The sequence below is a fragment of the Salvelinus alpinus genome, chromosome 2 (assembly GCF_045679555.1).
Source record: "Salvelinus alpinus chromosome 2, SLU_Salpinus.1, whole genome shotgun sequence".
Classification (NCBI taxonomy): Eukaryota; Metazoa; Chordata; class Actinopteri; order Salmoniformes; family Salmonidae; genus Salvelinus; species Salvelinus alpinus.
This window is the reverse complement of record NC_092087.1, coordinates 118,574,273-118,589,272: the sequence shown is the minus strand read 5'-3', so window position 1 is coordinate 118,589,272 and position 15,000 is coordinate 118,574,273. Positions and strand designations below refer to the sequence as shown.

At 37.9% G+C, this 15,000-nt stretch overlaps 1 protein-coding gene across 1 annotated transcript in view; it reads left to right on the top strand.

Moving 5' to 3' along the window:
• LOC139568463 (GRB2-related adapter protein-like) overlaps positions 1-15,000 on the top strand; it is a 21,886-nt gene that overhangs the window by 1,911 nt on the left and 4,975 nt on the right. The window contains exons 2-3 of the mRNA XM_071390293.1: positions 1,301-1,398; positions 9,068-9,187. Coding sequence (XP_071246394.1) covers positions 1,301-1,398; positions 9,068-9,187 — 218 coding nt within the window. The remainder of the gene's footprint in view (positions 1-1,300; positions 1,399-9,067; positions 9,188-15,000) is intronic.

Sequence of the window (15,000 nt, the reverse complement as noted above, 5' to 3'; positions counted from 1 at the left end):
TAAGGGTTAGATCAAAACATTATCCACAGGTTTACAGTAAGGGTTACAACAAAACATTCTCCACAGGATTACAGTAAGGGATAGATCAAAATATTCTCCATGGGTTTACAGTAAGGGTTACAACAAAACATTCTCCACGTGCTTACAGTAAGGGATAGATCAAAACATTCTCCACAGGATTACAGTAAGAGTTAGATCAAAACATTCTCCACAGGCTTACAGTAAGGGTTAGATCGAAACATTCTCCACAGGCTTACAGTAAGGGTTACAACAAAACATTCTCCACAGGATTACAGTAAGGGATAGATCAAAATATTCTCCACGGGTTTACAGTAAGGGATAGATCAAAACATTATCCACAGGATTACATTAAGGGTTACATCAACACATTATCCACAGGATTACAGTAAGGGTTACATCAACACATTATCCACAGGATTACAGTAAGGGTTACATCAAATCATTCTCCACAGGATTACAGTAAGGGATAGATCAAAACATTATCCACAGGATTACAGTAAGGGTTAGATCAACACATTCTCCACAGGATTACAGTAAGGGTTAGATCAAAACATTATCCACAGGATTACAGTAAGGGTTAGATCAAAACATTCTCCACAGGATTACAGTAAGGGTTAGATCAACACATTCTCCACAGGATTACAGTAAGGGTTAGATCAAAACATTCTCCACAGGATTACAGTAAGGGATACATCAAAACATTCTCCACAGGATTACAGTAAGGGATACATCAAAACATTCTCCACAGGATTACAGTAAGGGTTACATCAAAACATTCTCCACAGGATTACAGTAAGGATTACAGTAAACATTATCCACAGGATTACAGTAAGGGATAGATCAAAACATTCTCCACAGGATTACAGTAAGGGTTACATCAAAACATTCTCCACAGGATTACAGTAAGGGATAGATCAAAACATTCTCCACAGGATTACAGTAAGGGTTACATCAAAACATTCTCCACAGGATTACAGTAAGGGATAGATCAAAACATTCTCCACAGGATTACAGTAAGGGACAGATCAAAACATTCTCCACAGGATTACAGTAAGGGTTACATCAAAACATTCTCCACAGGATTACAGTAAGGGATAGATCAAAACATTATCCACAGGATTACAGTAAGGGATAGATCAAAACATTATCCACAGGATTACATGAAGGGTTAGATATATATTACATTCTCTTTGGTTAAATTGAAGAACATCATTCCAGTTGCAACCGTAACCTGACCTCCATGCTCCAGCCTCTGACCTGTGACCTCTAACCTCTCTAGGTGACGGAGATGGATGAGGATCCTAATTGGATGATGGCAGAACTCCACGGGAGGCGAGGTTACGTCCCCGAGAACTACATTAGTCTGTTACCCCACCCGTTAGTATTATATAACAGTTATATACCTACTATACCTAACCCTTATATATCTACTATATCTAACCCTTATATACCTACTATATCTACTATATCTACTATATCTAACCCTTATATACCTACTATACCTAACCCTTATATACCTACTATACCTAACCCTTATATACCTACTATACCTAACCCTTATATACCTACTATATCTACTATATCTACTATACCTAACCCTTACATACCTACTATACCTAACCCTTATATACCTACTATACCTAACCCTTATATACCTACTATATCTACTATACCTAACCCTTACATACCTACTATACCTAACCCTTATATACCTACTATACCTAACCATTATATATCTACTATACCTACTATATCTACTATACCTAACCCTGATATACCTACTATACCTACTATATCTACTATAACTACTATATCTACTATATCTACTATACCTACTATATCTACTAAATCTACTATACCTACTATATCTACTATACCTACTATACCTACTATATCTACTATATCTACTATACCTACTATATCTACTATATCTACTATACTTACTATATCTACTATACCTACTATATCTACTATATCTAACCCTTATATACCTACTATATCTAACCCTTATATACCTACTATATCTAACCCTTATATACCTACTATATCTACTATATCTAACCCTTATATACCTACTATATCTACTATATCTACTATATCTAACCTTATATATCTACTATATCTACTATATCTACTATATCTAACCCTTATATACCTACTATATCTAACCCTTATATATCTTCATCCGAAGAGGAAGAGCAGGGATTGAACCAAGGCGCAGCGTTGTGATAATACATGATTTATTTAAACAAGGAACGAAAACACGAAGAACACTTGATAACTATCAAAATAACAAAACGGAGTAGACAGACCTGGACATGCGAACTTACATACAACGAAGAACTCACGAACAGGAAAATGACTACACAAAAGGACGAACGAACGAAACAGTCCCGTATGGTACAAACAAACACAGACACGGGAGACAACCACCCACGACAAACCATGTGACCCCACCTACCTTAATATGGTTCTCAATCAGAGGAGATGGAAACCACCTGCCTCTAATTGAGAACCATATCAGGTACCCATTAACCAACATAGAAACACAACACATAGACTGCCCACCCAAACTCACGTCCTGACCAACTAACACATACAAAACTAACAGAAAACAGGTCAGGAACGTGACATACTATATCTAACCCTTATATACCTACTATACCTAACCCTGATATACCTACTATTACTACTATACCTAACCCTTATATACCTACTATATCTACCATACCTAACCCTGATATACCTACTATATCTACTATATCTACTATACCTAACCCTTATATACCTACTATACCTAACCCTTATATATCTACTATATCTACTATATCTAACCCTTATATATCTACTATATCTACTATACCTAACCCTTATATATCTACTATATCTACTATATCTAACCCTTAAATATCTACTATTCCTACTATATCTAACCATTATATCCCCACTATATCTACTATACCTAACCATTATATACCTACTATACCTAACCCTTATATACCTACTATATCTACTATATCTAACCCTTATATACCTACTATACCTATTATATCTAACCCATTATATACCTACTATATCTACTATACCTAACCCTTATATACCTACTATACCTAACCCTTATATATCTACCATATCTAACCCTACTATATCTACTATACTTAACCCTTATATACCTACTATACCTAACCCTTATATATCTACCATATCTAACCCTACTATATCTACTATACTTAACCCTTATATACCTACTATACCTAACCCTTATATATCTATTATACCTAACCGTTATATACCTACTCTACCAACTATACCTAACCATTATGTACCTACTATACCTAACCCTTATATACCTACTATACCTACTATACCTAACCCTTATATATCTACTATATCTAACCCTTATATACCTACTATATCTAACCCTTATATATCTACTATATCTACTATATCTAACCATTATATATCTACTATATCTAACCCTTATATACCTACTATATCTAACCTTTATATAACCCTTATATATCTACTATATCTACTATATCTAACCCTAATATATCTACTATATCTACTATATCTACTATACCTAACCCTTATATACCTACTATACCTAACCCTTATATATCTACTATATCTAACCCTTATATATCTACTATATCTACTATATCTACTATATCTAACCCTTATATATCTACTATATCTACTATACCTACTACACCTAACCCTTATATACCTACTATACCTAACCCTTATATATCTACTATATCTAACTCTTATATATCTACTATACCTAATCCTTATATATCTACTATACCTAACCCTTATATATCTACTATATCTACTATTCCTACTATACCTGACCCTTATATATCTACTATATCTAACCCTTATATATCTACTATACCTAATCCTTATATATCTACTATACCTAACCCTTATATATCTACTATATCTACTATTCCTACTATACCTAACCCTTATATATCTACTATATCTACTATACCTACTATATCTACTATACCTAACCCTTATATATCTACTATATCTACTATACCTACTATATCTACTATACCTAACCCTTATATATCTACTATATCTACTATACCTACTATACCTAACCCTTATATATATTCTATATCTACTATACCTACTATATCTACTATATCTACTATACCTACTATACCTAACCCTTATATAGCTACTATACCTACTATATCTACTATATCTACTATACCTAACCCTTATATATCTTCTATATCTACTATACCTACTATATCTACTATATCTACTATACCTAACCCTTATATATCTTCTATATATACTATATCTACTATATCTACTATACCTAACCCTGATATACCTACTATATCTACTATACCTAACCCTTATATATCTACTATATCTACTATACCTACTATATCTACTATATCTACTATACCTAACCCTTATATATCTTCTATATCTACTATATCTACTATACCTAACCCTGATATACCTAGTATATCTACTATACCTAACCCTTATATACCTACTATATCTCTATATCTACTATACCTAACACTGATATACCTACTATATCTACTATATCTACTATACCTAACCCTTATATACCTACTATACCTAACCATTATATATCTACTATATCTAACCCTTATATATCTACTATATCTACTATATATAACCCTTATATATCTACTATATCTACTATACCTAACCATTATATCCCTACTATACCTAACCCGTATATATCTACTATACCTACTATATCTACTATATCTACTATACCTAACCCTTATATACCTACTATACCTAACCATTATATATCTACTATATCTAACCCTTATATATCTACTATATCTACTATATCTAACCCTTATATATCTACTATATCTACTATATATAACCCTTATATATCTACTATACCTACTATACCTAACCCTTATATATCTACTATATCTACTATATCTAACCCTTATATATCTACTATATCTACTATATCTAACCCTTATATATCTACTATATCTACTATATCTACTATATCTAACCCTTATATACCTACTACAGTGGGGAGAACAAGTATTTGATACACTGCCGATATTGCAGGTTTTCCTACTTACAAAGCATGTAGAGGTCTGTAATTTTTGTCATAGGTACACTTCAACTGTGAGAGACGGAATCTAAAACAAAAATCCAGAAAATCACATTGTATGATTTTTAAGTAATTAATTTGCATTTTATTGCATGACATAAGTATTTGATCACCTACCAACCAGTAAGAATTCCGGCTCTCACAGACCTGTTAGTTTTTCTTTAAGAAGCCCTCCTGTTCTCCACTCATTACCTGTATTAACTGCACCTGTTTGAACTCGTTACCTGTATAAAAGACACCTGTCCACACACTCAATCAAACAGACTCCAACCTCTCCACAATGGCCAAGACCAGAGAGCTGTGTAAGGACATCAAGGATAAAATTGTAGACCTGCACAAGGCTGGGATGGGCTACAGGACAATAGGCAAGCAGCTTGGTGAGAAGGCAACAACTGTTGGCGCAATTATTAGAAAATAGAAGAAAATAGAAGAAGTTCAAGATGATGGTCAATCACCCTCGGTCTGGGGCTCCATGCAAGATCTCACCTCGTGGGGCATCAATGATCATGAGGAAGGTGAGGGATCAGCCAGAACTACACGGCAGGACCTGGTCAATGACCTGAAGAGAGCTGGGACCACAGTCTCAAAGAAAACCATTAGTAACACACTACGCCGTCATGGATTAAAATCCTGCAGCGCACGCAAGGTCCCCCTGCTCAAGCCAGCGCATGTCCAGGCCCGTCTGAAGTTTGCCAATGACCATCTGGATGATCCAGAGGAGGAATGGGAGAAGGTCATGTGGTCTGTTGAGACAAAAATAGAGCTTTTTGGTCTAAACTCCACTCGCCGTGTTTGGAGGAAGAAGAAGGATGAGTACAACCCCAAGATCACCATCCCAACCGTGAAGCATGGAGGTGGAAACATCATTCTTTGGGGATGCTTTTCTGTAAAGGGGACAGGACGACTGCACCGTATTGAGGGGAGGATGGATGGGGCCATGTATCGCGAGATCTTGGCCAACAACCTCCTTCCCTCAGTAAGAGCATTGAAGATGGGTCGTGGCTGGGTCTTCCAGCATGACAACGACCCGAAACACACAGCCAGGGCAACTAAGGAGTGGCTCCGTAAGAAGCATCTCAAGGTCCTGGAGTGGCCTAGCCAGTCTCCAGACCTGAACCCAATAGAAAATCTTTGGAGGGAGCTGAAAGTCCGTATTGCCCAGCGACAGCCCCGAAACCTGAAGGATCTGGAGAAGGTCTGTATGGAGGAGTGGGCCAAAATCCCTGCTGCAGTGTGTGCAAACCTGGTCAAGAACTACAGGAAACGTATGATCTCTGTAATTGCAAACAAAGGTTTCTGTACCAAATATTAAGTTCTGCTTTTCTGATGTATCAAATACTTATGTCATGCAATAAAATGCAAATTAATTACTTAAAAATCATACAATGTGATTTTCTGGATTTTTGTTTTAGATTCCGTCTCTCACAGTTTAAGTGTACCTATGATAAAAATTACAGACCTCTACATGCTTTGTAAGTAGGAAAACCTGCAAAATCGGCAGTGTATCAAATACTTGTTCTCCCCACTGTATATCTACTATACCTAACCATTATATACCTACTATACCTAACCCTTATATACCTACTATATCTACTATATCTAACCCTTATATACCTACTATACCTATTATATCTAACCCATTATATACCTACTATATCTACTATATCTAACCCTTATATATCTACTATACCTAACCCTTATATACCTACTATATCTACTATAGATACTATATATACTATATCTACTATACCTAACCCTTATATACCTACTATACCTACTATACCTACTATATCTAACCCTTATATACCTACTATATCTACTATATCTACTATACCTACTATATCTACTATATCTACTATATCTAACCCTTATATACCTACTATATCTACTATATCTAACCCTTATATACCTACTATATCTACTATATCTACTATATCTAACCCTTATATACCTACTATATCTACTATTTCTAACCCTTATATATCTACTATATCTACTATATCTAACCCTTATATACCAACTATACCTACTATACCTAACCCTTATATACTTACTATATCTAACCCTTATATATCTACTATACCTAACCCTTATATACCTACTATATCTAACCCTTATATACCTACTATATCTAACCCTTATATATCTACTATATCTACTATATCTAACCATTATATACCTACTATATCTACTATATCTACTATATCTAACCCTTATATACCTACTATATCTACTATATCTACTATATCTAACCCTTATATATCTACTATATCTACTATATCTAACCCTTATATACCTACTATATCTAACCCTATATCTACTATATCTACTATATCTACTATACCTAACCCTTATATACCTACTATATCTACTATATCTAACCCTTATATACCTACTATATCTACTATATCTAACCCTTATATATCTACTATATCTACTATATCTAACCCTTATATACCTACTATATCTACTATACCTAACCCTTATATATCTACTATATCTACTATATCTAACTTATATATCTACTATATCTACTATATCTACTATATCTAACCCTTATATATCTACTATATCTAACCCTTATATACCTACTATATCTAACCCTTATATATCTACTATATCTACTATATCTAACCATTATATACCTACTATATCTACTATATCTACTATATCTAACCCTTATATACCTACTATATCTACTATATCTACTATATCTAACCCTTATATATCTACTATATCTACTATATCTAACCCTTATATACCTACTATATCTAACCCTTATATACCTACTATACCTACTATATCTACTATATCTACTATATCTACTATATCTAACCCTTATATACCTACTATATCTACTATATCTACTATATCTAACCCTTATATATCTACTATATCTACTATACCTACTATATCTAACCCTTATATACCTACTATACCTTCCCCTTATATACCTACTATACCTACTATATCTAACCCTTATATATCTACTATATCTAACCCTTATATATCTACTATATCTACTATACCTAACACTTATATACCTACTATATCTACTATACCTAACACTTATATACCTACTATACCTAACCCTTATATACCTACTATACCTACTATATCTACTATATCTAACCCTTATATATCTACTATATCTAACCCTTATATATCTACTATATCTAACCCTTATATATCTACTATACCTAACACTTATATACCTACTATATCTACTATATCTAACCCTTATATATATACTATATCTACTATATCTACTATATCTAACCCTTATATACCTACTATATCTAACCCTTATATATCTACTATACCTAACCCTTATATACCTACTATACCTAACCCTTATATACCTACCATATCTGCTAAACCTAACCCTTATATATCTACTATATCTACTATACCTAACCCTTATATATCTACTATATCTACTATATCTACTATATCTAACCCTTATATACCTACTATATCTAACCCTTATATATCTACTATACCTAACCCTTATATACCTACTATACCTAACCCTTATATACCTACCATATTTACTAAACCTAACCCTTATATATCTACTATATCTACTATACCTAACCCTTATATACCTACTATATCTACTATATCTACTATATCTAACCCTGATATACCTACTATACCTACTATACCTAACCCTTATATACCTACTATATCTACTATATCTACTATACCTAACCCTTATATACCTACTATACCTAACCCTTATATACCTACTATATCTACTATAGCTACTATACCTAACCCTTATATACCTACTATACCTAACCCTTATATACCTACTATACCTATAACTCTGACTAGTTAGAGACAGGGAGGGACGTGGGTATTTTGTAAACATCAGGGGTGTATGTTTGTGTGTAGGTGGTTTGCAGGACGTGTGTCCAGGCAGCAGGCTGAGCAGCGGTTGAGATGGGAAGAGAGAGGAGTGTTCCTGGTTAGAGAGTCAGAGAGTTCACCAGGAGAGTTCTCTGTTTCTGTCAGGTAAAAACACACCACACACACACACCACACACACACACACACACACACACACACACACACACACACACACACACACACACACACACACACACACACACACACACACACACACACACACACACACACACACACACACACACACACACACACACACCACAGGCACACACACCTCTGTTGTATAATGAAGAGGCTGAACCAGATGGTAATCCGGTTGGAAAGCCTACAGAATGTACAAATAAAATAAAATAACATAAACTGTCACATGCTCCGAAAACAACAGGTGTAGACTACCGTGAAATGCTCACGAGCCTTTTCCCAACAATGCAGAGTTAAAAAGTAAAACAAATTAAATTAGCATAACATGTAATAGGAAGTAGTAACACAATAAAATAACAATAACGAGGCTACAGCACAGTGGTACCAGGTCGTAATGAGGCTGTATACAGGAGTACCAGGTCGTAATGAGGCTGTATACAAGGAGTACCAGGTAGTAATGAGGCTATATACAGGGGGTACCAGGTAGTAATGAGGCTGTATACAGGAGTACCAGGTAGTAATGAGGATGTATACAGGGGGTACCAGGTAGTAATGAGGCTGTATACAGGAGTACCAGGTAGTAATGAGGCTGTATACAGGAGTACCTGGTCGTAATGAGGCTGTATACAGGAGTACCAGGTAGTAATGAGGCTGTATACAGGGGGTACCAGGTAGTAATGAGGCTGTATACAGGAGTACCAGGTAGTAATGAGGCTGTATACAGGAGTACCTGGTCGTAATGAGGCTATATACAAGGAGTACCAGGTAGTAATGAGGCTGTATACAGGAGTACCAGGTAGTAATGAGGCTGTATACACGAGTACCCGTTAGTAATGAGGCTGTATACAGGAGTACCAGGTAGTAATGAGGCTGTATACAGGGAGTACCAGGTAGTAATGAGGCTGTATACAGGGAGTACCAGGTAGTAATGAGGCTGTATACAGGGAGTACCAGGTAGTAATGAGGCTGTATACAGGGAGTACCAGGTAGTAATGAGACTATATACAGGAGTACCAGGTAGTAATGAGGCTGTATACAAGGAGTACATGGTAGTAATGAGACTGTATACAGGAGTACCAGGTAGTAATGAGGCTGTATACAAGGAGTACCAGGTAGTAATGAGACTGTATACAGGAGTACCAGGTAGTAATGAGGATATATACAGGAGTACCTGGTAGTAATGAGGCTGTATACAGGAGTACCAGGTAGTAATGAGGCTGTATACAAGGAGTACCAGGTAGTAATGAGGCTGTATACAAGAGTACCAGGTAGTAATGAGGCTATATACAGGAGTACCTGGTAGTAATGAGGCTGTATACAGGGAGTACCAGGTAGTAATGAGACTATATACAGGAGTACCAGGTAGTAATGAGGCTGTATACAGGGGTACCAGGTAGTAATGAGGCTGTATACAGGGAGTACCTGGTAGTAATGAGGCTGTATACAGGGAGTACCAGGTAGTAATGAGGCTATATACAGGAGTACCTGGTAGTAATGAGGCTGTATACAGGAGTACCAGGTAGTAATGAGGCTGTATACAAGGAGTACCAGGTAGTAATGAGGCTGTATACAAGAGTACCAGGTAGTAATGAGGCTATATACAGGAGTACCTGGTAGTAATGAGGCTGTATACAGGGAGTACCAGGTAGTAATGAGACTATATACAGGAGTACCAGGTAGTAATGAGGCTGTATACAGGGGTACCAGGTAGTAATGAGGCTGTATACAGGGAGTACCAGGTAGTAATGAGGCTGTATACAGGGAGTACCAGGTAGTAATGAGGCTGTATACAGGAGTACCAGGTAGTAATGAGGCTGTATACAGGGAGTACCAGGTAGTAATGAGGCTGTATACAGGGAGTACCAGGTAGTAATGAGGCTGTATACAGGGAGTACCAGGTAGTAATGAGGCTGTATACAGGGAGTACCAGGTAGTAATGAGACTATATACAGGAGTACCAGGTAGTAATGAGGCTGTATACAAGGAGTACATGGTAGTAATGAGACTGTATACAGGAGTACCAGGTAGTAATGAGGCTGTATACAAGGAGTACCAGGTAGTAATGAGACTGTATACAGGAGTACCAGGTAGTAATGAGGCTATATACAGGAGTACCTGGTAGTAATGAGGCTGTATACAGGAGTACCAGGTAGTAATGAGGCTGTATACAAGGAGTACCAGGTAGTAATGAGGCTGTATACAAGAGTACCAGGTAGTAATGAGGCTATATACAGGAGTACCTGGTAGTAATGAGGCTGTATACAGGGAGTACCAGGTAGTAATGAGACTATATACAGGAGTACCAGGTAGTAATGAGGCTGTATACAGGGGTACCAGGTAGTAATGAGGCTGTATACAGGGAGTACCAGGTAGTAATGAGGCTGTATACAGGGAGTACCAGGTAGTAATGAGGCTGTATACAAGGAGTACCAGGTAGTAATGAGGCTGTATACAAGGAGTACCAGGTAGTAATGAGACTATATACAGGAGTACCAGGTAGTAATGAGGCTGTATACAAGGAGTACCAGGTAGTAATGAGGCTGTATACAGGAGTACCTGGTAGTAATGAGGCTGTATACAGGAGTACCAGGTAGTAATGAGGCTGTATACAGGAGTACCAGGTAGTAATGAGGCTGTATACAGGAGTACCTGGTAGTAATGAGGCTGTCTACAAGGGTACCAGGTAGTAATGAGGCTGTATACAGGAGTACCAGGTAGTAATGAGGCTGTATACAGGAGTACCAGGTAGTAATGAGGCTGTATACAGGAGTACCTGGTAGTAATGAGGCTGTCTACAAGGGTACCAGGTCGTAATGAGGCTGTATACAGGAGTACCAGGTAGTAATGAGGCTGTATACAGGAGTACCAGGTAGTAATGAGGCTGTATACAGGAGTACCAGGTAGTAATGAGGCTGTATAAAGGAGTACCAGGTAGTAATGAGGCTGTATACAGGAGTACCAGGTAGTAATGAGGCTGTATACAGGAGTACCAGGTAGTAATGAGGCTGTATACAAGGAGTACCAGGTAGTAATGAGGCTGTATACAGGAGTACCAGGTAGTAATGAGGCTGTATACAGGGAGTACCAGGTAGTAATGAGGCTGTATACAGGGAGTACCAGGTAGTAATGAGACTATATACAGGGAGTACATGGTAGTAATGAGGCTGTATACAGGGAGTACATGGTAGTAATGAGGCTATATACAGGAGTACCAGGTAGTAATGAGGCTGTCTACAGGGAGTACCAGGTAGTAATGAGACTATATACAGGGAGTACATGGTAGTAATGAGGCTGTATACAGGGAGTACATGGTAGTAATGAGGCTGTATACAGGAGTACCAGGTAGTAATGAGGCTGTATACAAGGAGTACCAGGTAGTAATGAGGCTGTATACAGGAGTACCAGGTAGTAATGAGGCTGTATACAGGGAGAACCAGGTAGTAATGAGGCTGTATACAGGGAGTACCAGGTAGTAATGAGACTATATACAGGGAGTACATGGTAGTAATGAGGCTGTATACAGGGAGTACATGGTAGTAATGAGGCTATATACAGGAGTACCAGGTAGTAATGAGGCTGTCTACAGGAGTACCTGGTAGTAATGAGGCTGTATACAGGAGTACCAGGTAGTAATGAGGCTGTATACAGGAGTACCTGGTAGTAATGAGGCTGTCTACAAGGGTACCAGGTAGTAATGAGACTATTTACAGGAGTACCAGGTAGTAATGAGGCTGTATACAGGAGTACCAGGTAGTAATGAGGCTGTATACAGGAGTACCAGGTAGTAATGAGGCTGTATACAGGAGTACCAGGTAGTAATGAGGCTGTATACAGGAGTACCTGGTAGTAATGAGGCTGTCTACAAGGGTACCAGGTAGTAATGAGGCTGTATACAGGGAGTACCAGGTAGTAATGAGACTATATACAGGAGTACCAGGTAGTAATGAGGCTGTATACAGGGAGTACCAGGTAGTAATGAGACTATATACAGGAGTACCAGGTAGTAATGAGGCTGTATACAAGGAGTACCAGGTAGTAATGAGGCTGTATACAGGGAGTACCAGGTAGTAATGAGGCTGTATACAGGAGTACCAGGTAGTAATGAGACTATATACAGGAGTACCAGGTAGTAATGAGGCTGTATACAGGGAGTACCAGGTAGTAATGAGACTATATACAGGAGTACCAGGTAGTAATGAGGCTGTATACAAGGAGTACCAGGTAGTAATGAGGCTGTATACAGGAGTACCTGGTAGTAATGAGGCTGTCTACAAGGGTACCAGGTAGTAATGAGGCTGTATACAGGAGTACCAGGTAGTAATGAGGCTGTATACAAGGAGTACCAGGTAGTAATGAGGCTGTATACAGGGAGTACCAGGTAGTAATGAGGCTGTATACAGGAGTACCAGGTAGTAATGAGGCTGTATACAGGAGTACCAGGTAGTAATGAGGCTGTATACAGGAGTACCTGGTAGTAATGAGGCTGTCTACAAGGGTACCAGGTCGTAATGAGGCTGTATACAGGAGTACCAGGTAGTAATGAGGCTGTATACAGGAGTACCAGGTAGTAATGAGGCTGTATACAGGAGTACCAGGTAGTAATGAGGCTGTATACAGGAGTACCAGGTAGTAATGAGGCTGTATACAGGAGTACCAGGTAGTAATGAGGCTGTATACAGGAGTACCAGGTAGTAATGAGGCTGTATACAAGGAGTACCAGGTAGTAATGAGGCTGTATACAGGAGTACCAGGTAGTAATGAGGCTGTATACAGGGAGTACCAGGTAGTAATGAGGCTGTATACAGGGAGTACCAGGTAGTAATGAGACTATATACAGGGAGTACATGGTAGTAATGAGGCTGTATACAGGGAGTACATGGTAGTAATGAGGCTATATACAGGAGTACCAGGTAGTAATGAGGCTGTCTACAGGGAGTACCAGGTAGTAATGAGACTATATACAGGGAGTACATGGTAGTAATGAGGCTGTATACAGGGAGTACATGGTAGTAATGAGGCTGTATACAGGAGTACCAGGTAGTAATGAGGCTGTATACAAGGAGTACCAGGTAGTAATGAGGCTGTATACAGGAGTACCAGGTAGTAATGAGGCTGTATACAGGGAGTACCAGGTAGTAATGAGGCTGTATACAGGGAGTACCAGGTAGTAATGAGACTATATACAGGGAGTACATGGTAGTAATGAGGCTGTATACAGGGAGTACATGGTAGTAATGAGGCTATATACAGGAGTACCAGGTAGTAATGAGGCTGTCTACAGGAGTACCTGGTAGTAATGAGGCTGTATACAGGAGTACCAGGTAGTAATGAGGCTGTATACAGGAGTACCTGGTAGTAATGAGGCTGTCTACAAGGGTACCAGGTAGTAATGAGACTATATACAGGAGTACCAGGTAGTAATGAGGCTGTATACAGGAGTACCAGGTAGTAATGAGGCTGTATACAGGAGTACCAGGTAGTAATGAGGCTGTATACAGGAGTACCAGGTAGTAATGAGGCTGTATACAGGAGTACCTGGTAGTAATGAGGCTGTCTACAAGGGTACCAGGTAGTAATGAGGCTGTATACAGGAGTACCAGGTAGTAATGAGGCTGTATACAGGGAGTACCAGGTAGTAATGAGACTATATACAGGAGTACCAGGTAGTAATGAGGCTGTATACAAGGAGTACCAGGTAGTAATGAGGCTGTATACAGGGAGTACCAGGTAGTAATGAGGCTGTATACAGGAGTACCAGGTAGTAATGAGACTATATA